General features: G+C 36.7%; 1 protein-coding gene across 2 annotated transcripts in view; it reads left to right on the forward strand.

The window, feature by feature from the left end:
* LOC117419683 (actin nucleation-promoting factor WASL-like) overlaps positions 1–26,302 on the forward strand; it is a 29,351-nt gene that overhangs the window by 1,389 nt on the left and 1,660 nt on the right. The window contains exons 2-11 of one of the 2 annotated variants that reach the window (XM_058986043.1): positions 11,866–12,000; positions 13,956–14,042; positions 15,433–15,529; positions 16,587–16,610; positions 19,262–19,436; positions 19,542–19,584; positions 20,716–20,869; positions 21,488–21,505; positions 22,174–22,724; positions 26,017–26,125. In XM_058986043.1, coding sequence (XP_058842026.1) covers positions 11,866–12,000; positions 13,956–14,042; positions 15,433–15,529; positions 16,587–16,610; positions 19,262–19,436; positions 19,542–19,584; positions 20,716–20,869; positions 21,488–21,505; positions 22,174–22,724; positions 26,017–26,125 — 1,393 coding nt within the window. The remainder of the gene's footprint in view (positions 1–11,865; positions 12,001–13,955; positions 14,043–15,432; positions 15,530–16,586; positions 16,611–19,261; positions 19,437–19,541; positions 19,585–20,715; positions 20,870–21,487; positions 21,506–22,173; positions 22,725–26,016; positions 26,126–26,302) is intronic. The other variant, XM_034032676.3, reaches the window with a different exon arrangement.

The following is a 26,302-nucleotide window of genomic DNA, read 5'->3' on the forward strand; positions in this document are numbered from 1 at the left end:
CATGAACTTTCTTGTTGGTGCAAGATTTCCAAAGACGTAATAATGGTTATTTTCGACTTTACTCGTAACACACCCTTTACCTGTGTTGCTCTGAGTCTGCGCCATTGAGAATTTAGACAGACTTCCTCTACTGGATATAGAAAACGGCTACCGTGCAAAAAAGAAAGGTTCTTCATACTTGGTTATGATCTGATCAGCAAAAGTTATTTTTGATAATGAGCTGTAGGAACGTTACCTATATAGTAAAGTAAATGCATGTGATAACCTGCCACAATTACTTATACGGTATTGTAGAAAACAAGTTATGTTGTTAATTTGATAGACGTTCATAATACAACTAACTACAAAACTTAACTGTATGTAAGTTATCAGTAGTTCTGTTTTGTTTACTTGAATATTTAAAACTAAGTAGACTGGTGTGCAAGACACAGTGGGAGAGGTAACTTGTGCCCCTAAAACTAAACTCATTTTTGAGGGTACAACAAACTGGAATGTCAACAAGTTTAAACTGGAGGAATGTAGTACACGACAGCTACAGGAATGTTATTTTGGAAGGGAAATCTGGTAGTAGCATTTTATTACTGTGCTGTAAAACTGCGATAAAGTTTGCAGAAAAGCCAAAACATTATTTTCATGGACGTCAAAGTTGCTGTATCTGGTCTACAAGTTTAAGAGATGTGAAATAATACATTGCACTACAGTAATAAAATAATAATCAGGGCTCACAGTTTGAACACACAGTTCATTGATCATTTGCATCTGGATCCTGGGTTGATTTGGTTTCCCACAGTAATTGAATTAGCTGCAAACATGAAACAATGACAGGTATGAAACATTAAAAGAAATGGATTTGCAAAAGATCTTAGTGAGTGCAAATAATTTCATATGTGAAAATCAAATGAACCTACCACATCTCTGGAAAGTTTGTTTCCAAGTGTATTTTTTAAAGATTTTTATTATGTACAGTATGGACCTATACAACAGTGTTTTGTACAGCACCACTACCATTTTAATATGTTCTTGGTACTAATGGCTTTGATTTTGTATTTTTATTCATAATTTCAAGCCTAAAATTTTAGGTAAATCTTAGACAAATATTTAGATAAATGAGGTCATTTTTATTCATTTAAGTGCTGTGGTTAGCAGAAACAAAGCAGAACTTGGTTGTTTCGAGGTTGCTGGGTTGTTTTATGGTATTACTAGTTGCAAAAAAGGAAGCTGAATTTAATAATGTTTCCTCTGTGGTATTTAAAGTGTTTGAAGTGGTTTGTTGCTAGATCTGTTGTGTAGTCTGAAATCTCAGTAGGTCTTCTACCCCTTTCACACACATGGTTCTGAGCCGTCATAACCCGTTTGTATAAAAGGGGTATAGATTGTAAATCAGTAAGTCAAGCCAGATTCAGCTAAAATAGCTTAACATCTTTATTTCTTTCTTTCTTTACAGCTTGTCAGTGTAAATGTTTGTTTTGAAGATTATTTAAATCAATTACAAAAAATACAGCACTGAGAAACAAATAGGCCTTATAAACACAATAAGCTATAAGGCTCCCCATGTTTTGAACAAGGATCGTAAAAAAAAAATACATGTAATGAGCTCAAACATTTTCAACAGAAGGGTATCAGTGATAATATTGTTAGTTCTAGTAAGAGGTAAGAAAATAGATTAAGGTCTTGATTAGCCATTCTTTAACCAAACATTCCACAATGTTTGGTTAAAGAATGGCTAATCAAAACTGGGAACAGAAGAAGAAAAAAATATTTTGAGTTATTAAAAAGAAAGTTTGCTGCAGTGATCCAAAATTACTGTCTACATTAATGTGCACTGCATGAACATACCATCACAGACAGCACTTAGTGTGTTCTAGCAAATACTTTCTGTTTTCTAATGTGTTTCAATGTGTCATGGTTAGCAAGACTAACCATTTGTAATTCATTATTAAATCAATTATTTTTACCGAATTGTATTGTTCAGTGTTATAAGATTGTCAGGCTAGTTATTCATTTTAACATGTGCTTATTATGATCAAATTGCCCAATGCTATCATTCAGTTTATTTTACAGTGGTTTAAAAACCAGTGAAGGCTTCATGTTGTAACTGAGCCAGAAAGGAAGCATTGGCTGTCACTGCTGCTTTCGTTCTTTCTCAGCAGTTTTAGTTCTGGTTAAATATGGATCCCAGCCAATTCACATAGCACCAATAGAGTCAACAGTAGAAATGTACTTACTTTACCAGTCAGCAGTCTTAGCAGGAAGTGCCTTGGTTTGCTTTTTCTGGGTTATGTATACAGTAACAAGTAAACAGTTTATGGGTTATGCATACAGTACCTCCTATTTTCCTTACGAGTAAACCATTTTGTGTTGTCATCATTTTAACATGGGACTAGAAAAAATAAATATGGTACTTGCTAAGTGGGTGTACTTGTTTTAAACTCCTTCACTATGGATGTAATTTGCCACTTTATCATTGAGCTCTATATCAAACATTTAGGTCATTAATAGGTATGAAAGGGTTAACAATAAATAATATAATCTGAAGAAATCTGTCTGAAGCAAATCACCTGTTTTTCTAGGAGTGAGTATTCACATAGGAGCCATTGCAAATGACCCAGGCTTGTATCGATGGTGGAAAAGATCGCCCACTGTTACCCTGTCTAACCAGCCCGATTGTTTACTATTCTCATTTGCATTTTAAATAATACCACATCATTGAAATAACAATGTAAAATATTATGCTATGCAAGCTGAGACAACCTATTTTTCAGCTCTCGGGTCGGACCGTTTTGAACAAGCTGGGGTCAATTTGCAGGCATTAATATGGAGCTTCAATCAGTCTAAAACGTTCCTAGATGCAGATAATTTGCTCTAATCGCTCCCATGTGAATACTCCCTTAATCCGACATGTCCCCCAGATCTCATAAACAGTGCAAACTGTTAGTCATGTACAATTGGGGCTGGGGGTGGCATGCAGGTTATCCAGCTAATCTGTGTTAAACCACTTAAACTGCAGATGTGAAAAATGAATGTGCATGCCAGGTACCAGATTTTTGAAATCATTTTAATTGCTATTTTTTATTCATGAAGTTGCTATAAAATACTAACTTGAAAAGAAGAACACAAACATCATGTACAATAAAAATAAAAATACATGTTTTTGTAAATAGCAACACATGCAAGGAACAATAAAATAAGCATTACAAAAACAAGATTTTTTAATATAAAAATATTTTTTATAAACAAAAAAAAATTATATATATATATATATATATATATATATATATATATATATATATATATATATATATATATATTTATTTTACTGTGACTATTACAAAATTCATCATATCAGCTAAAACACATCATGCCATGGTTTGCTGCTGTATCTTCCATTCTTCACAATACACTAACAGATGCAAGGGATGTTCACACAAAATACGATTGGATAAAAATGTCACCGGACAACCCAAACCCCTCCCCCCCAGCATGCATACTGATGAAACAGGTTGAATAGACCCAATAGAATAAATGCCACACCTTGATGTACGCAGATATGGCATAGTCTTTTTTGACATAGCTGTGTATGTCCTGGGACTGAAGTGGTTAATCATCAAAACACTTTTGTTTCTTGGTGTGCATAAACCTGTGCACGTGTTGTTTGGATAATTAATAATAAACTGTCAAGAAACTTAAGCAAAAACTAACAGTCCCTAGGAACTGTATTACTGCAACATTAGCTTAGCCAGAGCAAATTTAGTCTGCTTAAGGCAAGTAGGCTCACAAATTCAGATTCCAGACTTATAAAGTATTGTAACTTTTCTAATTTTACAGACTGTTCTGCCTATGTTTAGACCTATTTCCAGATGTGCTTTCCGAAGAAATAATGCTGTTACAATATGTACCTGGCAAATCTTTATATTTGGGTATGTAGTTTGCTAGTATTTGATGTATTCTTCAAAAACTGTACTACAGTGGTCTTATTTAAAATAAATAAAAATAACCCAAGGGCCAAGGCAACTGTAATGACTAACCATCTGGCCCTGGCTTTGATCTGTATTTGCTGACTGCAGTGTTTTTTTGGGACTTGCTGTTTTGAACACTGTTTCCATCATTAAGTCAATGGAAACAACTAGTCTGTCTGGGAATTCAATCATTAAAGCATGTGTAGGAACAGTTTGTCAATGAAAATGTAAGGACAGAAAGAAAAGTAACTTTGAAGGATTGAGTTCTTATCTGGAAAAGTTGAATAATAGCCACATGAGTCATGTGTGTGCATTATTCCAATTTGAAAATCTTGAGACTGTAAAGTAGCATGTTTCTTATTTTCTTTGCTCATGAAGAAATGACATTTACTGTATTAAGTGGGATTTGAAATTGCTTCAACTTCATAAAGTACAGAACTTTTACTGTATTTAAGGCTGAGGCGATGCATCGTATCATTTGAACACTATCAGTAGTGAAGCCTGTGCATCGTTTATGTGTAAAAGTTTTAAGCAAAGGGAGTTTTTTTTTTTTTTTTTTTGGAATCGGTATCATTTCTTGGATTTCAGCGCAGTTTCCCCTGCTCACCTCAGGTCTGACACGCTGAATCTGCATGTGATTGAACTCAACTTTATGATTTTTTATTCAACATAATATTGTAAATAATAAAACAAATGAAAATGGCATGGACAAAAATGATGGGACCGCTAACCAAACATTTTGTTGCACAACCTTTAGAGGCGATCACTGCAATCAAATGTTTTCTGTAGCTCTCAATGAGACTTCTGCACCTGTTAACAGGTAGTTTGGCCCACTCTTCCTGAGCAAACTGCTCCAGCTGTCTCAGGTTTGATGGGTGCCTTCTCCAGACTGCAAGTTTCAGCTCTTTCTATAGATGTTTCGATAGGATTCAGATCAGGACTCATAGAAGGCCACTTCAGAATAGTCCAATGTTTTGTTCTTATCCATTCTTGGGTGCTTTTAGCTGTGTGTTTTGGGTCATTATCCTGTTGGAGGACCCATGACCTGCGACTGAGACAGAGCTTTCTGACACTGGGCAGTAGGTTTCGCTCCAGAATGCCTTGATAGTCTTGAGATTTCACTGTGCCCTGCACAGATTCAAGGCACCCTGTGCCAGGCGCAGCAAAGCAGCCCCAAAACATAACCAAGCCTCCTCCATGTTTCACTGTAGGTATTGTGTTCTTTTCTTTGAAAGCTTCATTTTTTTGTCTGTGAACATAGAGCTGATGTGACTTGCCAAAAAAGCTCCAGTTTTGACTCATCTGTCCAAAGGACATTCTCCCAGAAGGATTGTGGCTTGTCAATATGCATTTTAGCAAATTCCAGTCTGGCTTTTTTATGTTTTTCTTTCAAAAGTGGAGTCCTCCTGGGTCTTCTTCCATGAAGCCCACTTTCGCTCAAAAAGCGACGGATGGTGCGATCAGAAACTGACGTACCTTCACCTTGGAGTTCAGCTTGTATCTCTTTGGCAGTTATCCTTGGTTCTTTTTCTACCATTCGCACTATCCTTCTGTTCAATCTGGGGTCGATTTTCCTCTTGCGGCTGCGCCCAGGGAGGTTGGCTACAGTTCCATGGACCTTAAACTTCTTAATAATATTTGCAACTGTTGTCACAGGAACATCAAGCTGCTTGGAGATGGTCTTGTAGCTTTTACCTTTACCATGCTTGTCTATTATTTTCTTTCTGATCTCCTCAGACAACTCTCTCCTTTGCTTTCTGTGGTCCATGTTCAGTGTGGTGCACACAATGATACCAAACAGCACAGTGACTACTTTTCTCCATTTAAATAGGCTGAATGACTGATTACAAGATTGGAGACATGTGTGATACTAATTAAAGAAACTAATTAGTTTGAAATATCACTATAATCCAATTATTTATTATCTTTTCTAAGGGGTACCAACAAATGTGTCCAGGCCATTTTAGAATATCTTTGTAGAATAAGCAGTAATTCATCTCTTTTCACAGCTTCTTTGCTTTATTCTATGACATACCAAAGGCATGCAAGTATACATGATAAAATAGCTTTTAATTTCATCACTTTTCAGGAGGAATGAAGCATTATTTCAATGAGCTGTAAGGGTACCAACAAATTTGAGCACGTCTATAAATAAGTAAAGCAAATATGGTAGGATTGCAATAAATTAATAAGAAAGCAGTATTCTAATAAGAAGTTTGCAGAATGCATCAGTCCAGTGGGGTGGCAGGATATAGCTGGTGATGCACTGCTGGATCCAGGCTGCTGTAAATCAGTGTGTAGAGTGAGATCAGAGGGGTAGATCGGTGGGGTCTACAGGTACGTTGATTTACAGGAGAGTAGGTGTTAAAACTTCATGCTGATATTGGACTTGGCTCTCGCCAATATGAGTACCAACTAAGACGTAGCTTCTTTCACTGTAAACTAATGTGATTCATCTGCGTTTCCTTCCATCTGATGATGTAGATATCCTTCTGCCTGGTGTTGATGGCTGTGTAATGCTGGTTCCAGAGATAAACCACAGTGTGCCCTCCCTAGTGCATCAGCATGACAACCGTCTGGACTGAGCTGAGTAGGGAACTTCTCTGGGGTCTTGAAGTGGGCACCTTCCATTCTTGGTGTTTTGTCGACTAGCCTACGACACCTCATGACGGCTCGACAGTGATTCTGGCATCCCAGCATCACCCCGCTCCGTCCCCCACGCAGCTAAGCCCAGCTTACTTAACTTCCTTACCATCGGCGTTGCTTTCTTTCTACTATGCTTGATGTCCCCAACCAGAATCTTTTCGTCTCAACCAGAGCAAGTTGCTGCTCCACTCTGCTGCTTCAAATAAGTTCTTCACTATGCGTCGCAACTCTTGACCACTGAATCTGATGTCCCTGAGAAACCGGTTTGTGGAGTGTGCCACAAATCCTCTACAACCCACCTCCACTGGGTAAACCTGGACTCTCCATATTCGCTGTTCCGCTTCAGCAGCTAGTTAAGTGTACCAGTTTCTACCTTTCATACGCCTTATCCACAGCATCCTCCCATGGCACTGTTAACTGTACCAGGTGAACAAGGCGTGCTGATCCTATCAGGTCGTGGTGGTAATCTCCATTGGGAAAATAAGTCATTGTCCAACATCTGCCAGCATTTTCCAGTCTCTAGCAGCTTCCAGTTGTCCTAGACAAGTTTTGGTTTTAGTACCTTTTCTTGGTTGTTGCTCCCGTGGGTGGAGGAATGTTGTTCTTCGTGTGTCATATATTGCTGGAATTGGTGGTAACCTGTTGATCATGCTGCGTTTGTCTTCCAATGCTAAGGCCAAATATTGGAGCACCTGGACATGACGCCATGTAAACTGTGCTTGGCTAAGACCCACCTTACATCCTGTCAAAATGTGCCTTAATGTAGCTGTCAATGAACACAAAGGACACTATGGATCCTCCTACCCATAGATTAAAGTTCTGTGGTGATGGGAGAACATCATATGTTGACCTGATGAGGAAACTGATCCTGCTCGGTTCCATTGTCCATAGATCTCGCCAGCTGATCTTGCATTGTTTCACACTCTCCCATCTCGTCCATCCTCCCTGCTTGGCCTGGGAAACTGCCTTTACGCACCTCATCCTCTCCTCCTGCTTTTGCACCTCGTTGACTTCCAGCTTCCTCTGTTGAGCTGGGGCTGCTTTGTGCCATGTAGGAGGAGCTGAATTGAGACCAAGGCCTCCTCTTCCATGCTGTACTTGCCCCATGATATCACTGATACAAAGGGCAGCCTTTGCATCTTCCACAGCTTCCTTTGACGCCCACTTTGTTCCAGTTTTCAACACAGGTGCTGCCTCCCTCACACCTCACTCCCTCATCGTGTGACTACCAATGTCATGGAACCTTGGCACACTTAAACTCCTTGGTTAGAGCTGATACTAGCAGCTGCAGTATCCCTTAACCATACAGTCCCACTCTGCTGAGGTAGCGTGGAACTCCTAACTATTTCCTGATGTATGAACTGATTAACGCTTCCAGCTTCTCTACTGTTGTCAAGGAAGCCTCATACACAGTGAATGGCCACAGCAGTCTTGGCAGTAGACCAAACTGAAGCACCAGAGTTTAAGATTGCCCAGTAAAGCGCTGCTGTCTATGCTCTTCAACCCTTGCATTGATTGTTGTTTCACTTCTCCCACACGAACTGTCCTTTAGGTCCCCTTCATACCATCTCCCAAGACTTCACAGGCTTCTCATACACTTGGTATCGCCTCACCCGTTAATGTAGAACCTCTTATCCACTACTTTATCTTTTTAACTATAGAGATGCTCCTTGATTTAGTGGGCTTGAATTGCATTCGTGCCCATTCAATGTTATTGATTAATTTGCCCAATAACCGATTAGTGCAGGCTACTGTTTTAGTCATGATTATCATCCATGAATACTCTAATTGGTGGCAGTCACATTCCAGAAGTCAAGCATTCTCCTCCTACTACCCATTTTGACACCATAATAATGACTTCCATTGCCATGGTAAAAGCCATTATTCCAGTTTCAAGACATTGCGATGTAGTGGTGAATTCTGAAGTTGAAAAACAAAATTGCAAATCTCCGAAGTAGGCTTTCACTAAGTTTGTTGTTGTCCTCGGTACACTGAAAAAATCAAATGCTGCCAAAAGTAGTTCTTGTGGTACTGAACCGTTTGCATTAGCTAAATCCAGGAATTTCACATGGCGCTCCTTCTCCTTTTAGCTGTTTGAATTTGCTGCCACATCACACTGATGTGCTCTAAGCATCCTGGGAAACCTGGAATGCCAGCCTTCTGTACTGAAGTGTCAATGAAGCAGTTCTCTGAGCAACAATGCTGAAGAAAATCTTGCCTTCCACGTTTAATAGGGAAATACGGTATAGACCCCACCTGCTCGGTACAACCTGTTTTTCCCATTTTTGTGCTCGTGTATTTACGATCGGACATACCATTCCTGCCTTTAAATCACCGACACAAAAACTGTCATACCGATTCTACAAAGCTGTTAATTGCCAATACTTCAGTGTTGTATAGCTACCAGTATTCATGAGTCACCAATAAATAACAGCGATAAAAAGGCCAAAACAAATGTCTGTTAAGAGAAAACCCTAACAAAATAATTTTAATCGGTACTCAAATAAATTAAATGTTAGTGCCAATATGACATAAGCCGTTAACTACCCACAATCTCATTCGTGAATCAAAATTAATAACGTGTGTCTTACACTATTCTATGGAAGCCCATATCCTATGTATTCCTTTATTCATTATAATCAATATCGTGAATCTAATAGTATACGTTACTCTACGGAAAAAAATGTGTATCTATTTACCCTATGCAGTTAACATCTTTTTAGAATCATTATCATAGTTTTCTGTCTGGTTTTAAAGGCAGTAGTTGCAGCTGTTCTTTGTGCATACAAGATGGATTCTGTGTTCTGTTCTACGGTTGAGGTCTTTAGTATACACCATTGAAGTAAAATGCTTTTTTGCTGGTGGCCAAGGTGATTGAAAGGTTATTGGCTGAGCAGTTTTCCTTGAGACTGGATTCTCATTGGTTGCAATTTTAGTACTTGCTCCAATTGGCTAGAAATGGTTATGCCTTTTGGCACAATGCAAGTTTGACACAAATTGATGAATTAATTGATGAATTGACAAATTAATTTATGAATTGATGGACGAATTGACGATTGAATCAATGAATTACCAAGTTAATTGATGAATTGACAAATTAATTAATAGTTTTTGCACTAATGATGCTCCATACATCAGCGCGGGAGTCTTCAGGATGAGCAACGGAGCAAGTTAACAAATATAAACCACGATACAACGCCTACAACGACGTTTGTCAATTATTTACTAAAATAGAAGACGGCAAGAAAGTGAAGTGCAGCCTATGCTATAAAAGTAAACCTGAATCACCAGTTGTTTCTTTTTTAATTTAATTAATTAAATAAATAAATAAATAAATAAATAAATAATAGCAGCTCCGAATAGTGACAGAGCAAAGCAGATTGCAGGTATGGTTGTGGATGTATTGCAAGGCCTGTAAATATTGGTGCACAAACTGATGCAATTTAATCAGTAAAATTGTTTTTAAACCTTTACTAGTTATGTTGTACATTAATCCACAGCTCCATATACATTATACATAATCTTTTTTGGAAAAAGTTACGTCGACGGTGAAAAATTAGGCATCGCCGCAGCTTTATGTATTTTAAAATGGAGAAGTAAATGCAGAAGACCATGACCTTCCTTTAATTAGAATCCATGCCTCAAGAGGTAAAAGGCATGAATTGAAGTTACTTCAGTGGTGCTTCTTTGTATTCTTAACCCAACTTCAATCATTAGCAGTAAATGAATAAGTAAGTAAATGCCATATGTCGTGGTTTTTCATGACATATCCTGTATTTATACTATTGGGAGATTTTAAAAAGTCCTGTAATCACTTTTGATTCAGCTTTTCCTAACTGCAGAACTACTAGAAGAGTACTTTTTAGTTCCCTTATGAAATGTGTGTTTTCTTTTGTTTTTTTGTCGTATTTTTTCATTTTGTCTGTTGATCCAGTGTTGTCTGATTTTTTTTTTTTTTTTTAAATCACTGGATCAAGCTGTAAATTGCTTGTGCGTCATTATCTGCTGTTGCCATTTTTTTCTTTCTCCTCTGTATTTAACAAAAATCTGAAAACAAGGGAGTTGTTTCCACATTCCTGTTTCCACATCATCAAGAGGGATGCAGGGAAGGGGGTGGATTTGATGATATCACGCAAAGGGGCAGAACTCCAAAACTGCTGGTGCTGTTCTGTACCACCAGAGAAAACATGGAGCCCAATTTTATTTTCTGGTACTGCTTGAATAAAAACAAAATTAACACAAAATTTTCCCCTGAATTATTGTTTTTAACACACTAAACTGTAGTATTTTTCAAATGCAAAACACTACTTTTGTTAGAGTATATGAGAATTGTGTTGTGGGACTTTAACAACATAATTCACCTGACAAAAATTACACACCCTGCTAAATCCAGGACACTAACATGAAGTAACCAATCCTACATTTGAATTGTAAAGCTTGATTAATCAATAAATAAAGCCATGGAACTTGGACTCTCTATAACATATGCAATCGGTTAATGTTAATTAATAGTGATTTTTTTTTTTTTTTTTACTAAAACTAGTATTACTGAATACTGTAGATGCGGCACATGCTCCCCATTTTTTTTTGGGCAATTGACGATGGAAAATACTTGTATCAGCTCTACAGACAACTTGGCTGTCTGTGCTGTGATGAAATTGCTAAATATGAATGAATTTTCCTTCTGCTCAGTCTGTAGGAATTACCAGCTTTTGACTTCAGCAGCGAGGAATGCTGCAGTGGGTTTTTGAGTGTTTGTAATAATAAATACAGTAGATCTTATTTGAACTGCTCTAGGGACATGGACATATTTTGGATACAAATGTCATCTTCTGGTGTTAGTTCCCAGGCTGCACTGATAGGGAAAATGTGCAGTACCTTGACTGGTGATGTGGACACCACTGTACTTTCTGTGAATCACACCTCACATTTTGTTGACTAATGGCTTTTAAAACAGTCATTTTGTTTTTCTCTGGCTTTAGATTTGTGGAAAATGGTCTGTGAAAGGTATTGTGATATATACCAATACCTTTCATGGTCATTTATTATTACCAAGAGTTGCTTGCTGTAAACATGATTAGTCCTGCACCAAATGTCAAATGCAGCACAGTTTAAAACCAGACATTGTGTGTGATTGTGAAATAATCATTATCTGATTTAAAGGAAAACAAATGTGTGTGTGTATGTATATATATATATATATATATATATATATATATATATATATATATATAATATATCCCTGTTTTTTTCTTTCTTTCAGACTTTGTCTTCTGCTGTAGTTCAAGTATATACAGCTGACCGTAACTCAGTGTGGTCAAAGAAGTGCTGTGGTGTTGCTTGCCTTGTGAAGGACAATCCACAAAGGTCTTATTTTATCAGAGTATACGATATTAAGGTAAGGACACATTCAACAATGACATTGTACTGCAGTAGTTCCATTCAGGAAATGTTAATGCATTAGAGAGTGCTCTGCCAGCCCTTTTTAATTGCAAAAAACACATTCTTTGTTTAGATATCCTTATTATATTTCACATTCCAAAATACTGTTTTCAGCTTGGGTTAGAACAGTCATTTATTAGGACCTGCTCAGTCTTCATCATCAAAGCATGCTTTGTTACAAGAGGAACAAGGTCTTTTTTTAAGCACATCTCTGCAGTAATGCAGTGGCTAAAGACATTGGTGGGATAGTGTGGGGGAATCCTGTCTATCTGCTCAACTATAAGAGGAAAGGTCTTCATTACTTCCAACACTGAAACTACCCAGTTACTGGGCTAAAACATACCTGGGCAATGTTACTGCTCTTTCTTAGGTTGTTCCTGCTATTGTGTATTTCAGTGTTTTGTTTCTTTGGTTGATTAGTTTGTCGTACAGATTTAACCCCTTTACAGCCAACTGTTATTTTACTTATTTATTTCCTTACCCTTCCCAAAACACACCACTACATTTTCAGCCTAACAAAACATTTTTTTGTAACATCATAAAATATATCAGAATAAGAATAATGACAAAATGAGAATAATGACAAAATGGCAAATTTGAATTGAACATGAATATATAGTTGGGAAGATTCCCTCACATTGGTCAACATTTAAACAGTATTGTGACTAGGTACTTGTGTCATGTGTGGATAACCACATTGCAAGACAGAGAAACGCTGGCACAGGCTCGCAGGATTTATTAACCACAAAATAGAAAGTAAACAAACTGGCCATGTGACGCTACCAACGAGGGTAACACACAGAGGACACATACAGCAAGCTGTACAAAAAGCAAAATAAAACACAGTACAAAAACTACAAATAAAAGGTGCAACACAGGACAAACGCTAGCTTACTGAATGAGGCATCCCGCTCCAGGAACCTCCGATACTATGTAACCCTTGCTATACATTACTTGGGATCATTATCCCCTAAACTAACCTACTTATGAGCCGGTATTCTTACGACGACTCCTGCTGCTTCACACAGCCTTGGCTGGGCATTGCCTTCACAAGCACCGTGCTGCAGTCTGTAAATCAATCATTTGATCAAACATAACTCCAAAAAGCACACAAAACAAACCCGTTTCCACGTATAAATTACACCAACGCTAATTTCCCCCAGTGCAGGGAAAACAGTAAAGAAATGAATAAGGCAAAAATGTACACTTACATGCTTAATACAGTAATTACATGTCCTTTCTCTTGAAAAACCTATCCAGCGTAGATTGCTTCTCACGCCCGTTGCCTGGTTGCAGTTTGTGTGAAGAATTCCATCTCAGGTTTCTGTGACAGTTTATAAATTACTCGACCTTCGGTCTCGTAATTTATGACATCACAGAAACCCTGGATGGAATTATTTTCCTGTAACTCACTGAAGCCCATCTATTATTTTATGTTATGTATGTTATGTATGTATGTATGTATGTATGTATGTGTGTATGTATGTATGTATAATTAGTCATTCATAGTGTCTCCTCCTACTTGCATTACATTATATCGGTGTTTGACATGTCCTTTTGAAATAGGAAATACAAATAGAAGGTTTTTGTTTGGTATGTGAGAGTGAAACAACTGCAACACCAATCAAAACCACTATCTTCAAAACAAACAGGTTGTCTGGCAGGTTTGCAAAAGGCTTGACTGCCTCTCTCTATGGTGCATTTTAATGATCGAATGCTGTAGTTACGTAGCTACAATAAGGGATGCATAGTGTATAATTAAACATGGCTGATGGCGGCTAACCAAAGATGACCAGTGGAATTGAGCATAGCCGATGGATCTCTTACTGCATTTGGTGCAAGTGCTACTGCATTTCTGTTTACATTATTATATGAATGTGTCATTGGGCTAAAGGTAATACTTTTTTGCAGGATGGGAAGATACTGTGGGAGCAGGAACTCTACAACTTCTTCTCATATAATCATTCCAGATCGTACTTTCATACATTTGCTGGTGACGTAAGTCTCCGTTTCCTGTCGCCGACCATTTCTGTTTTGTGGTTTTTATTTTATTTTAATTTTTTTTTAAATGTATTTACTGTATTGGCATAAACCATTTATACATTTTCAGTTACGTTTGTATCTCCAACAATGATATATATGTAGTCATCTGGTTTCACAGAACCTGATTATCACAGGTCTATCTAATCAGGTGCTGTGAAACTTGCCCAATGTCTTGAAAGTAATTGGGGATTAACCCTGTGTCAAGAAATTGGTTAATGTCAGAGGTAATGACAAACCTTATCTGCTAGAATAAAAATAAATAATATATTGTAGTCTGATGATGATCCAATATGATTATTGTTGATGATGCTCAGCCTCTGGTAATCCATCGACTGCTTACAGCTGCACACTGTGTTTGTCCGTAGTTTGTGTACACTATAAGAATAAGCTCTGTGGCTTTGCTCTCAGGGTTCTTGAATTCGACTTTACCACCCCTATGCATCATTGGAAAACAAATTAATGTATGAGTTCTTAATTAAGAAATTGTGTGTATTTCTAAAATATGTTTGTACTATTGTTGCAGCTGTTGCTTATTTCTGCTTTTTTGAAAGCAAGACCTTGCTTCTTGTCTAAGTTCATAGGGCATGGAATTCATGGCATGTCCTTCTTTAGAAATGTAATTTGATGTGAGAATCACACATGAGTGTACAGGGGCAGACAGACATTCCTAACTCATGATGTCATGTTTGCTTGACTGGCAGGGAAATATGATCTTGTAACAGACACAATGTATTTTAGACTTCTTGTAGATGTTTTGATAAAACACTTCTCTAACATGCCTTTTGCAGTCCACAGTAGTGGGTTGCCATAAATGAGTAAGTAACAAAATATACCACATGCAAAGAGAGTGCCCTGATGTGTAACAAAATGAGAAATGTCTACTCAAACACTTTACCCATCACTTTCATTAATGCAGTGTTCTATTAGCTACAGTGCTTCTCTTTAACCATATTAGTTATTTAAACATGTCCCCCAAATAGTTCAGTAATGCAAAGTGAAAGTGTGCTGTGCATCTATATATTCATTTTTGAATCCTTTTTACTTTTTTTTTTGGAACAGATTTTTTGTTTCAGTAACTGAATTAAAAGACCACTGTAAGTATTTCACAGACTAGCTAATCCAAACATGTGCAAGTCTACGGTTGCATATATTTAAGTTTGTTACATTGTGAGTCTGGTGTCAAGTTAGTAAAGGAAAAGCTAATATTTCAATTTCCTTTAACGAAACACAACACACAGATGAGTGTTCCTTTACAGTGTCAAAGAAAGGTCAGTGTGAGCAATGTACAGTACATATTGGTTGTTCTACCATGGTTTTATGTGTGGCTTGTTTTGGGTCTACTTAGACTTGTCCGGTTGGACTCAATTTTGCTAGTGAAGAAGAAGCAAAACGATTCAGAGCAGCAGTAGGAGAATTACTTGGGAGGCGGCAAAGGAGAACTGGTGAATATCCCTTTTTTCAACTTTTATATTTGCTTTGAAGTTTTGTGTGTGATCTTGAACATCATTTAATGTTTTAATATTTAAAACAGTTACAGCAGTTCTTTTTTTTATCATGCTTTTTTTGTTTTTTGTGCCTCCCACCTCTCCCAAACACTGAGAATGTAAAACAGAAGTTTTTTATCCTTCAGATGAGACATAAAACAGAGGTCATATTGTAAATGACTCTGCAGAAGCAGTTGTGATGCATAGTTCACCCCCTAGTCTCTTTTTGAATAAAAGCATCTGCTAAATAAACTTAGACTGTTTACTTTTGTCTAGATCAATTCTAAAATTTGTTGTTTAGCACATTGGTTCCAGAATCATTTACAGATGCAAAACATACATACTGCTTTAATGTAGAATCCAGTGCTTGGAAAGGGAAATTGATTGATTGATTTAGCTTGCACTTGACCCTTCTCATTTATTATGCTCTGTGTGCTTATTCATCCTACATTTGGGAACCCTTCAATAACCATTCTCTCTGAAATCTAAGCAAAGAGGACAATCTTAAGAATGGCGTGCTTAATTAGAAATCCTTATATTCTGGACAGTTCATATGTAGTGTTTTGCTTTTCACACTAGCCTGGATTACATCAAAATGATGGCACTTCCGTAACTCACACTAAAAGGTAGATTCAAACAAAAAATACAGCACCTTTTAAGGCCTGTGTTATTTTCCTGTTTTATGTTGCTACTCCAACTTCAGACATTTGAAGAAGGGGTAAACAAAATGTTTAATTTAATTTTGCCAAGTTTTTACAGAACACCCCTTTAAGTAAGAGCCATAAATTGTTTTTTAAAAATGTAATTTAGACCCCTGTTTTGTTTTTGAACCAGTTAGCATTGCAACTACTGCCCTATTTGATTTCATATCACAGTTTTAGAATTGTATATTCTAGAATTTGGAAGTTCCTTCTATTTAATTTATTTTTTGTTTTTGTTTCACTAATTTGTAATACTGACATGTAGTTCAAAAGTTACATTATTCATTTTTTTTTTTTTTTTTTTTTTTTTACAGAAAAAAGACGTGACCCTCCAAATGGTAGGTTAATAATTTGCATTAAATCTACATAAGTGAAATAGGAAAAAAAAAAAATCAAGAAATAGTTTCGTATCTGTATTGTTGGCTTAAAGCAGACTTTAGGGACGTTTGAGGGTAAGATACAAATTTACTATTGGGTACTATTTAGCAGTCTTAGAGGTAATGTATTTACTGTAGAACTTTTTAGTTGATTTGCTCTTACAGACTCTGAATTTTAAGCTTTGTGCCACATGTTAACACAATGTTTGATCTGGAGGGTAGCTACAAAGATGGTTGCTTTAAATAGTGGGTCGGAACGTTTCGACTTTCACATTGAACAACTGCATAGTACATCCCGTGCTGTGTACTTATTATATGCAAATACATGTGCAGAAATGGTCCTTGTTGTTAGAAAATATTTTCAGTGTTTGTCCCTCACAGATTTAGTTTTCTGTTATGTAATCATTACTATTCTGATGCTAATTTGAAATTGTAATCTTACATTAAAACAGCTTCTAGTTTGTAAGTTTTACATTCTCATTTTCAAACCAATCTTTTGGTTTATTCAGGCTGATTCTGATAAACTAGCAGAACTCTACATCTCATTTCACCTTATCCCTTCATTTGCCTTTTTTAATCTTGAATTTTAAACAGGTTTAAACACGCGAGAATATTCTGGAAATATCTGATCATTTTTAACCATGTTATTTTTTTGAACTGACGATTGTACTGTACTTTTTACAGCTCAGCTTTGCATGTCATTTAAACAAAGTTATGCAAATAATTTTACTATACGGATATAATAACACCTAAAGGTTGAAGTTACTTGCATGCAAAAACTTTTTTTGTACACATTTACATAATTGCAATTATATAGTGGTGTTTCTACAATTAAACCAACTGGTCAAGTCAGTATTTGGGTAATACAGCTATAACTGTGAGCACTATATTAGTTTTATGGTTATTCAAATTATGCAATGAACAGGCAGCTGATGTGTTGTGTCGTCTGAAAAAAATGCAGAATCCTGTAAGTCGGAAAGGAACTACTATAACAGTTGCTTGGCAAATATTTAATTTAAACCAGAGTCTAGTACAGTACCTGTACTAGATCCAAATACAAAGTAAGGCAAACTTTAATCCAACACTAGGAATATACATTATTATTCATACCAGTTTCTTTTATTTATTTATTTTTAAACTGAGCTATAACCTAACAGTGAAATAAATTACCTAATAGCTGCTATAAATACACTTCAATTTCTGGAATTACAATCTTCATAGTAAAGCTTTAAACTTCACATGGCTGGGTATTTATCTACATACTTCCACAATACGTTCTTCCTGTCAGCATTGACACACACTTGCTGCAAGTCCGATTTATTTGCTGGGAACTGGCTACTAATATTTCATAAGATAGCTATGGTACATATTCCATTATTTGCAAGGAATAAAGTTGTGTCCACGCTGAGATTGTCAGTGTCATGTTTACTTATTGTAATTAATACATTCAAGACATCATCAAATTACTCCTGCTAAAAAGTCTTGCTTTGTAAAAACTTCTAGTATAGTTTAGTGTCATAGTGTCACTGCACGTGCTCAAAGTGTGTTGTATTCTGAATGTTTCTGACTGCATGTGAATGTGGAAGAATGGTGGATTATTATATTCCACTTGCATGTAAACAGACGATCCAGAATACTTATTTGGAATGCTTGTATTCAGAATACGCCTCAACCTACCTGTGTGTTGTAAATTGTTGTAAATTTACCTGGACCCTGTATTTGTCAGTTACAGGTTCATTGGATAAACACTTTCTCTCTTTGTTAGAGTCTGGGGAGGGAGGGGGTGGGGAGCGCAATTTTTTTTAATGAGATTTGGGAAGGTAGTCAGCCGTACCAATGATTATTATATTGAGAGTGCAAATATTTTATTTTTTTAAATGGGTTGTCTTTCTGTTTTGGTTTGGTATTCAAACAATGCGTGTCCGTATTCATGTTCCCCTAACTTCATTAAACAACAAAAAAAAGTATTTAAACATTCTTCTGTGGCAGTCCATTGATGGACTAGATAGTAGTCTTTTAAATACGTGCTTACAAGTAAATTGTAGGAAGAGATGTACCATATTGACGTACAGTAATATGAATCTCCATCCAAGAAGCTGTTGGACTATAACACCAGTGGGTGATTAGAACCACTGTATTGCCTTGTGTGTCCAAAAGATTAACTACATGCCTCTCCCATTCCTTTCTAAACTGCCAATAACAGGTAAAGAAAGCGCCTGTGTGATGATGGGGAAAATACTGTTAGATGTAAACAGGGCTGTTCTTGGAGATAATCAATCATATGAACTACATTAGTCCTGCATGCATGTCTAACACAAAGAAAAGAAAAACTAAACACAGAGGTAGTTGTTTTTGTGACAAATAATTGACCTGGAGACCTGTGCTCAAAAAATAGGTAAAGCCTCTAAAATGATTGAGTCATGCTTCATGTAACATGTAATCATGCTTGTGTAGCTTGTTTCAGTAAAATTACTTTGCAAAGACATTAAACAATTTGAAGTTTTGATTGATTTCATTCGAGTTGATTGCCGTGCTAGAGAAATGGATTCTAATACAGTAGAGCATATTCATTAATAAAACTGTCATTTGTTTTTATTTTTCCTATGTTTTAGGACCTGTCCTGTCAATGGCAACAGTTGACATCAAAAATCCAGAAATCAACAATATGCGATTTAATAATTCTCAAGTTAATAACATCATGCCTATCCACATTAAGGACAAGAAAAAGGCCAAAGGTAAAAGAAAGAAATTGACAAAGGCGGATATTGGCACTCCCAGTAATTTCCAGTAAGATAACCTTTTTTTCTTCTTACAAATTAGTGTGTTAAATTATCAAGTATTTCATAGATTTTGAAGTTTTTGTTTTAATCTTGAATAAATGTTGTTTTTCAGACACATTGGTCATGTTGGCTGGGATCCAAATACAGGCTTTGATGTAAGTTTGCTTTTAATATTGGATTATCTAAGATTTACATCTGTAATAAACTCATCACTTAGTGTCTATCATGTTTGTGTTTAATTACCTGAAAGATAGTTTTAGTGACTTGATAGTAAGTCAAGCAACACCAAGCGTCCTGATTATATGATAAAGAATGGACATTGCACCAAATCAGTGCTTACATTATAGTATTAAAAATCTGTTTGATCTCTATACAAAAAAAAAACAATAACATACGACTGTCATTAAGTCACTTTAGTTTGCCACACCAATGAGTTTGTTGGCATAAACCTCTGATTTTTATATACATTCTCATTGATTTATAGATACATTTTAAGTGCAAACGTACATTGCTTTGTTGCACTTGTTTGTCATGGACAATATTGTGATAATTCCTGGGATTTACCAAAAAAAAAAAAAAAAATAAACACGGTTTATAAACATTAATATAAATTAGTATACTGCTACTTTTTGTTTTGTGAATGTAGTTGCCTGAAAATACCATTTGGTGGCAGGCTTGTGACTTTTTTTTATTTTTTTGAGAGACTGTATGTCCTGTTTCAATATCAAACATGTATAGTGGAGTACAGTTATTAGAATTCATGGTATCAGAGCATAAATGTAGTCCGATTGCCACATTCCAGGGTTCCAATGCAGTTCAACATTTGTAAATAGCATCTAAGAATGGTAATCCCATAAATTAAATTTAGTATTAGGGTTAAAAAATAAAAATAAAAAATGGAAAATTGACATACAAGTGATTCAAGTTTTTTTTTTTTTTTTTTTGTCTTGTCAGTATCTCAAATGTTTGTGACAATATTATTCCAAGATGGCTATTCTATAATGTGCACAATGCTTTAATTATCTTTTTCCCCCTGTAAAATGGGCTACGTTTTTGGCCATTGTCTAGTTAACAAAACTGTTGTTGTTGTTGTTGTTGTTGTTGGTGTTGGTGGTGGTGGTGGTTGTTGTTGTTATTGATATTTTTTGTGGTAACAGACAATTGACCTTACCTTTTGAATATCAGTTACCTTAGCTTGCCTATGAAGGCTGCTGAAATAGTTAAGCTATTGGGGTAGTGAAGCATTGAAGCTTGGTCATTCTTGAGCTCTTCCTATTTCATTACAGCTGAACAATTTAGACCCAGAATTGAAAAACCTATTTGATATGTGTGGAATATCAGAGGCACAGCTGAAAGACAAAGAAACTTCAAAAGCTATTTATGAATTCATTGAGAAGAAGGGAGGTGTGGAAGCTGTGAAGAATGAGCTGCGCAGACAAGGTATTTTTTATATTCATCTTTCTATTTTCGTATTTTACTTCTGTCATCCACCCATTTAAAACTCAGTTGTGCGGAATGTAGAAATACTAAAAGAGCTTTGAATGAAGACATTGGACTTTGTTTGAATTTCTTAAGTATCATTTAGGAGGCTATTTCTTATTTTTCTATTGGCTCCCAAAGAGAAAGTAAACAAACACTTGAATAAATCTGAAGAAACTTAAGATACGATGAATGTGTATTTCACAATGATGTTTTATGCAGTACATAAGTGACTCATTGTCACATGCACTGAGGAACATCCACAAGCTGCCAACAAACTCTGAGCCAACATGATGTCTTAAATGCCAGTTATATGATAAGTGTCGTAAGCAGCCAACTACAGCACAAACAAAAGCTTCCTGGATAGAGCCCCTAGTGCCTAGGCAAATTGAAGTTTGGAACACAATAAGAAATGCTTTATGAACAAATATAATTATGAACATAAAACAAAGTTATTTGAAGAACTGGACCTGTATGTACAAATATAGTGTTTGGGTGCTGTAATGTACATGTTTTGCATGAAGTATGTTTCAGATATTCATTGGGTAAGATGTAATGATCCATTAATCTGTTCTGTAGGTCCACCACGGTGGTGTGGTAGGTATTAATACAACCATTCAGCATGAATTTAACCTTTTGAATTTATAAACATGCATGACAACCTTTATTTTTTCTATGCAACAAAACATCAGAACAATAAATTGTATCCACAGAATTACCAGATTTTTAGTTATGTTGTAGAAAAATAAAATGTTCCCTGGAAAGTACAAGTTGTAGTCCTGCAATGCAACTAAGGATGTGGCTGTTTGAGTTTTTACATATGAGCTAGGCAGGTATGAACTCTAACTGCCCATCAGAGCTCCATTTCAGTCTTGGAGATATGAAAATGAAGGTTAATAATATCCTCACCTTTGTGGCAAGACATTTGTGTGTTCATTATAAAACAATTATTTTCACATGCATGAACTTTACCAGTTTGAGATCTTTATTGCTGTGAATTACTGCCTGCAGTGTTTTGCTTTTTATTAGTTTGTCAATAATTAGAAGCAAAATAGGAGCGGGATGGATAATGTAGCTTTGGGATCAACCGCCTGTATTTTTTAGAGCATGTATGGGTTCTGAGCCATAGGAAGGAACATTTTAGACATATTTTATGTAGGATGGCAAAGTCAGCAGGAGGTCACATATATATACACACACCACCTAGCGTATCCTAGGTAAATGACTAACTTCCGGAACCTTTTTTTTTTTTTTTTTTTACCCAGCTCCCCCACCTCCCCCTTCTAGAGGAAGCCACCCTCCCCCTCCCCCTCCACACAGTTCAGGACCACCACCCCCTCCCCCGGCCAGGGGCAGAGGAGCGCCCCCTCCACCACCCCCCTCCAGAGCACCCACAGCAGCTCCCCCACCCCCACCTCCTTCCAGACCAGGTGTTGGGGCACCACCACCTCCTCCACCGCCAAACAGAGGCCACTTCCATCCACCCCCACCCCCCATGCATTCTTCTCTAGCTCCTTCAGGCCCCCCACCCCCGCCTCCTCCACCTCCTTCTGCCCCTGCAGGGCTGGGCTCAGGCGGGCCGCCCCCTCCACCACCCCCTCCCCCTCCTCCTGGACCTCCTCCACCCGGACCTCCTCCGCCCCCTGGATCTGCCTTGGATGGTGACCAGTCTCCAGCAGGAACCAAGTCGGCCTTCCTGGACCAGATCAGGGAAGGGGCCCAGTTGAAAAAGGTGGAACAGAGCAACAGACCAGTGTCCAGCACAGGAAGAGACGCACTGTTAGACCAAATACGGCAGGGTAAACAGCTAAAGACAGTAAGTATATCAGTACTACTTGCTAGTTTCCCTTTGTATTATGATGTATTGTGCTTGAGATACAGTTTTGGGTCTCTCTAATATGAACACACACAAAGTAAAATGTATTTTCAGGGAGTAAAATGCTACATTACCTTGAAGTCCTGAGTAATCTTGATTTAAATACTGTACAATCTTTAATGGTAATTGGGTAGACATAAAAAAGAGCCTTCCATTTTAACTGCCATGTTACTTTTAACTACTGTACAACCACTTGCGTGTTCTACAAGGTTCTTTATCGAGTCAGCGTATTTTTTTCGAGATATCACACTGACTGCAAATTAATTCTGTTACTTATATTTTAACATTAAATTCTTAAACTCAGTGAGCATGTTAACTACCCAGCTGCCTGTTTATTTTGGCAATTTCCAAGTCAATTTTATTTTATTTTTTTTGCAGATTTTTCATTGTTAGCCCTCAATAAGCAATTTGGACAGTTTTCAAAACAAATTTAGCTCTTTTTTTCCCCCCAAAATACATTTTTATTATTATGATGAAAAATGGAAATATATTATTTAAATAGAACTTTAACAACAATTTGTTGACAATTGTAGCATTACAACAATATAAATCACAACATAACATATGCATATTTTTTCCAATGGCAGCATTATATACCGTAAAAACTGCTGAAGTCGATTTTCTAGGCATTTTTGTGGGGCCCTTAGAGGAGTATGACGTTTGCGCCGGTGTGTCTAACGTTAAACTACTGTACCGGTGCCACAATGGGATTACTACAGCCATGGTTATGAATCACACAAACTTAACTAACTGTCAACAATCAGATTTATTTTTTCAGGATCTAAAAGTTTTAATTTGTTACTCTCAATACCCTTAGTCATTTTAAATGTTAAACGCTTTCAGACTCTTGACTGACCTCCTCTCAAATGTCACAGCTATACTGCTTCATTGTTGCTTCATTGTTAACAATGAATTTCCTCCCGAGCCAATAACTATTGGTTAGAAAGCCGAGTAGTAAACTTCAAGTCTTCTGTTCGTTCTAACTGTAATGCTATAATAATGCAGGTGACTGTGAGACTAGATAAAGTAGGACAGTAAGAAAAAAAAGAAAATGCTACTCAACAGGTTTGAAATTGCGCATTGTTGAATTTGCCGAAATACATGTTAATCACAATGCTGAAAAAACAGTACGTGACTGGAGACAAAACAAAGACAGACTTAAAATGGCCAAAGAAAAACAAGCTGATATAGAGGAGGAAAGTGTTTATGGCCCAATGTAGAAAACATTTGGTTTGAATGGAATACTTTGAATGACATTAATACATTCTGTAACTTGTTCTGCATGTCAATGCAACACGGTTGTAAAGTATGGGTATGGTTATGGTTCTGATTAACAAAATGAATGTATTTTTACAGCTGGAAATGTAATGCAATTGTACTGCACCGTATGCAACACTAATATGTTTTGTTTACTGGTTATTAGATGATGCACTGTTTAGTTTATTGTTTATTCTTTTGCTTTTTTAATTTATGCAAGCAGCACTGCTTAATACTTTTCTTTTAAATTTGAATTAATACAACAAATCTCTAAAAGCCAATGCAGCGGGAACTATTGTCTAAGTATGGTTTAGGAAAGAAATGTTCAGTAAAGCAAAGGAGATATGTGATGTGGGATGTATAACTTGATTTTATGCTCTGTTAATTATTACTTTTTTAAAAAAATTTTAGAATGCAGTTTGACTAAACGAAAAACAACACTGTCAAATTATTAATGGAATAAAATGTTGCAAACAAGGGTTATTTATAAACAACCTGCATGTCTTTCTTTCTTTATCAATGTTGAGCATGTAGGGGAAAAAAATCAGTTGTGCGACCTATAAAACGATTTTTATGTTTATATATATATATATATATATATATATATATATATATATATATATATATATATATAGTAATTGCAGAATTATAATAAGTGTGGCAAAAAGTAATTGTGCAGTCATATCACTTTAGAAATTATTTTAGATTAGATTTCAAAGCAGACGCCCTTCAAACTCTCATCAATGCTAAACTTGCGTCGCATATTTTTAATCATGTCGTATCCAGGGCGATTAGAAAGTAAGTTTACCACATCAACACACCATGTCATTGATGTGGTAAATTTTCTTACTATCTTCCACAGTTTCAGGTACAGGTGTGTATCGCTGAATTATTATCAGTGAAGTGTACTTCATCAGCAGAATAAATTCCTTACAACCCTTATAAAGTAATAAATACCCTCATGTCATTCTCTGTAGCAGGCGTCCATTTTTTACTCGCCGAATGTGGCCGCCCAGCTGTGCTTATCTATGGATGGGCCGGTCTGTCAAGCACATTTCTTAGGGGCTGCTGCCAGCGAAAAACAAAACTGCAGACTATAGTAGCATATATTCTGCCTATTTTCAGATGCACATATAACGCCCTGCGTTCTATTCTCATGGGAGTGACAAATTTGGACTTGCTTGCGCTCCATGTGGAAATCGTGGGATAAACAGCTGTGTGGTTAACACTCCAATATAAAGCCATACAGATAAATAAATTTAAGGAAATGCAAGTTATAAAATAGTTTGTTTATTATAAGCACCTTTTTTTAGCGATTTGCCTCTGACGATGGTTCCAGTTGGATTTGTAGCTGGACTGGGATGTTTACACTTCAAACTGTGTAGCTTAGAATTTTTCTTATTATTACTGTGATTGGCTGCAAAGACAACAGGGCTAGCCAGAGATTGGATAATGCTTGTTGGGTTGTTTTTTCTTGCGTACAGTAACTGAGGACATTGTATTCTGGGAGATGTAGTTGTTAGTGGCAGTTTTAGGAGAGGCAAACAAGCTGTGCAGCAATGTTACTATGCATATTTTTAAGCATTACATTTAAATTTTAGTGCGTATTTTTGGGTTTTTTAATGCGTAAAAACGGCAGTTACGCAGCTTCTCTGGACCACTGATTTGTGCCATTAGGAATGTCATTAGAGCATCACAGATTCAATAATGGGGTCATGATTTTGCATCGTTAAAGTCAGTTTATCCTGCTGAACCTGGAATAAGCACTGGATGGTAGTGTCTGTGCCTCTGCCTGTCCCTCTCCCTGCAGATTCCTTTTGAGGAATCCTGTACTGGGAAGGACGATTACAAACTGAAATGTACTTTTTGTTTATACTAGTGTGTTAAGTGATATTGGTTTATAGCATTAGTGTTGTATAGTTGGTGGCCAATCGTTTCAATCTTTTAAAGTTTGGGCCTGTTCATGTCTTTTAAGGTATCTGATGGCCCAGAGTCAGCTCCATCAACACCAGGTCCAACTGCAGGAATCGTAGGGGCACTAATGGAGGTAATGCAGAAGAGGAGTAAAGCCATTCATTCTTCAGGTAGGTGTTTTACATAACTATGTATGGCATTACTGTTGTCTTATTGTATTTATAATTCGGTTCTGTAATATAGAGAACCCTGTTTACAAAACAGAACAAAATCCTGCCAACTGGCACTGTTTAGCCGGGCAAGCAACGCGGTGTACGGCAGGGTACATATACCCTGTTACAAAGTCT

This window comes from Acipenser ruthenus, chromosome 14 (genome assembly GCF_902713425.1).
Source record: "Acipenser ruthenus chromosome 14, fAciRut3.2 maternal haplotype, whole genome shotgun sequence".
Classification (NCBI taxonomy): Eukaryota; Metazoa; Chordata; class Actinopteri; order Acipenseriformes; family Acipenseridae; genus Acipenser; species Acipenser ruthenus.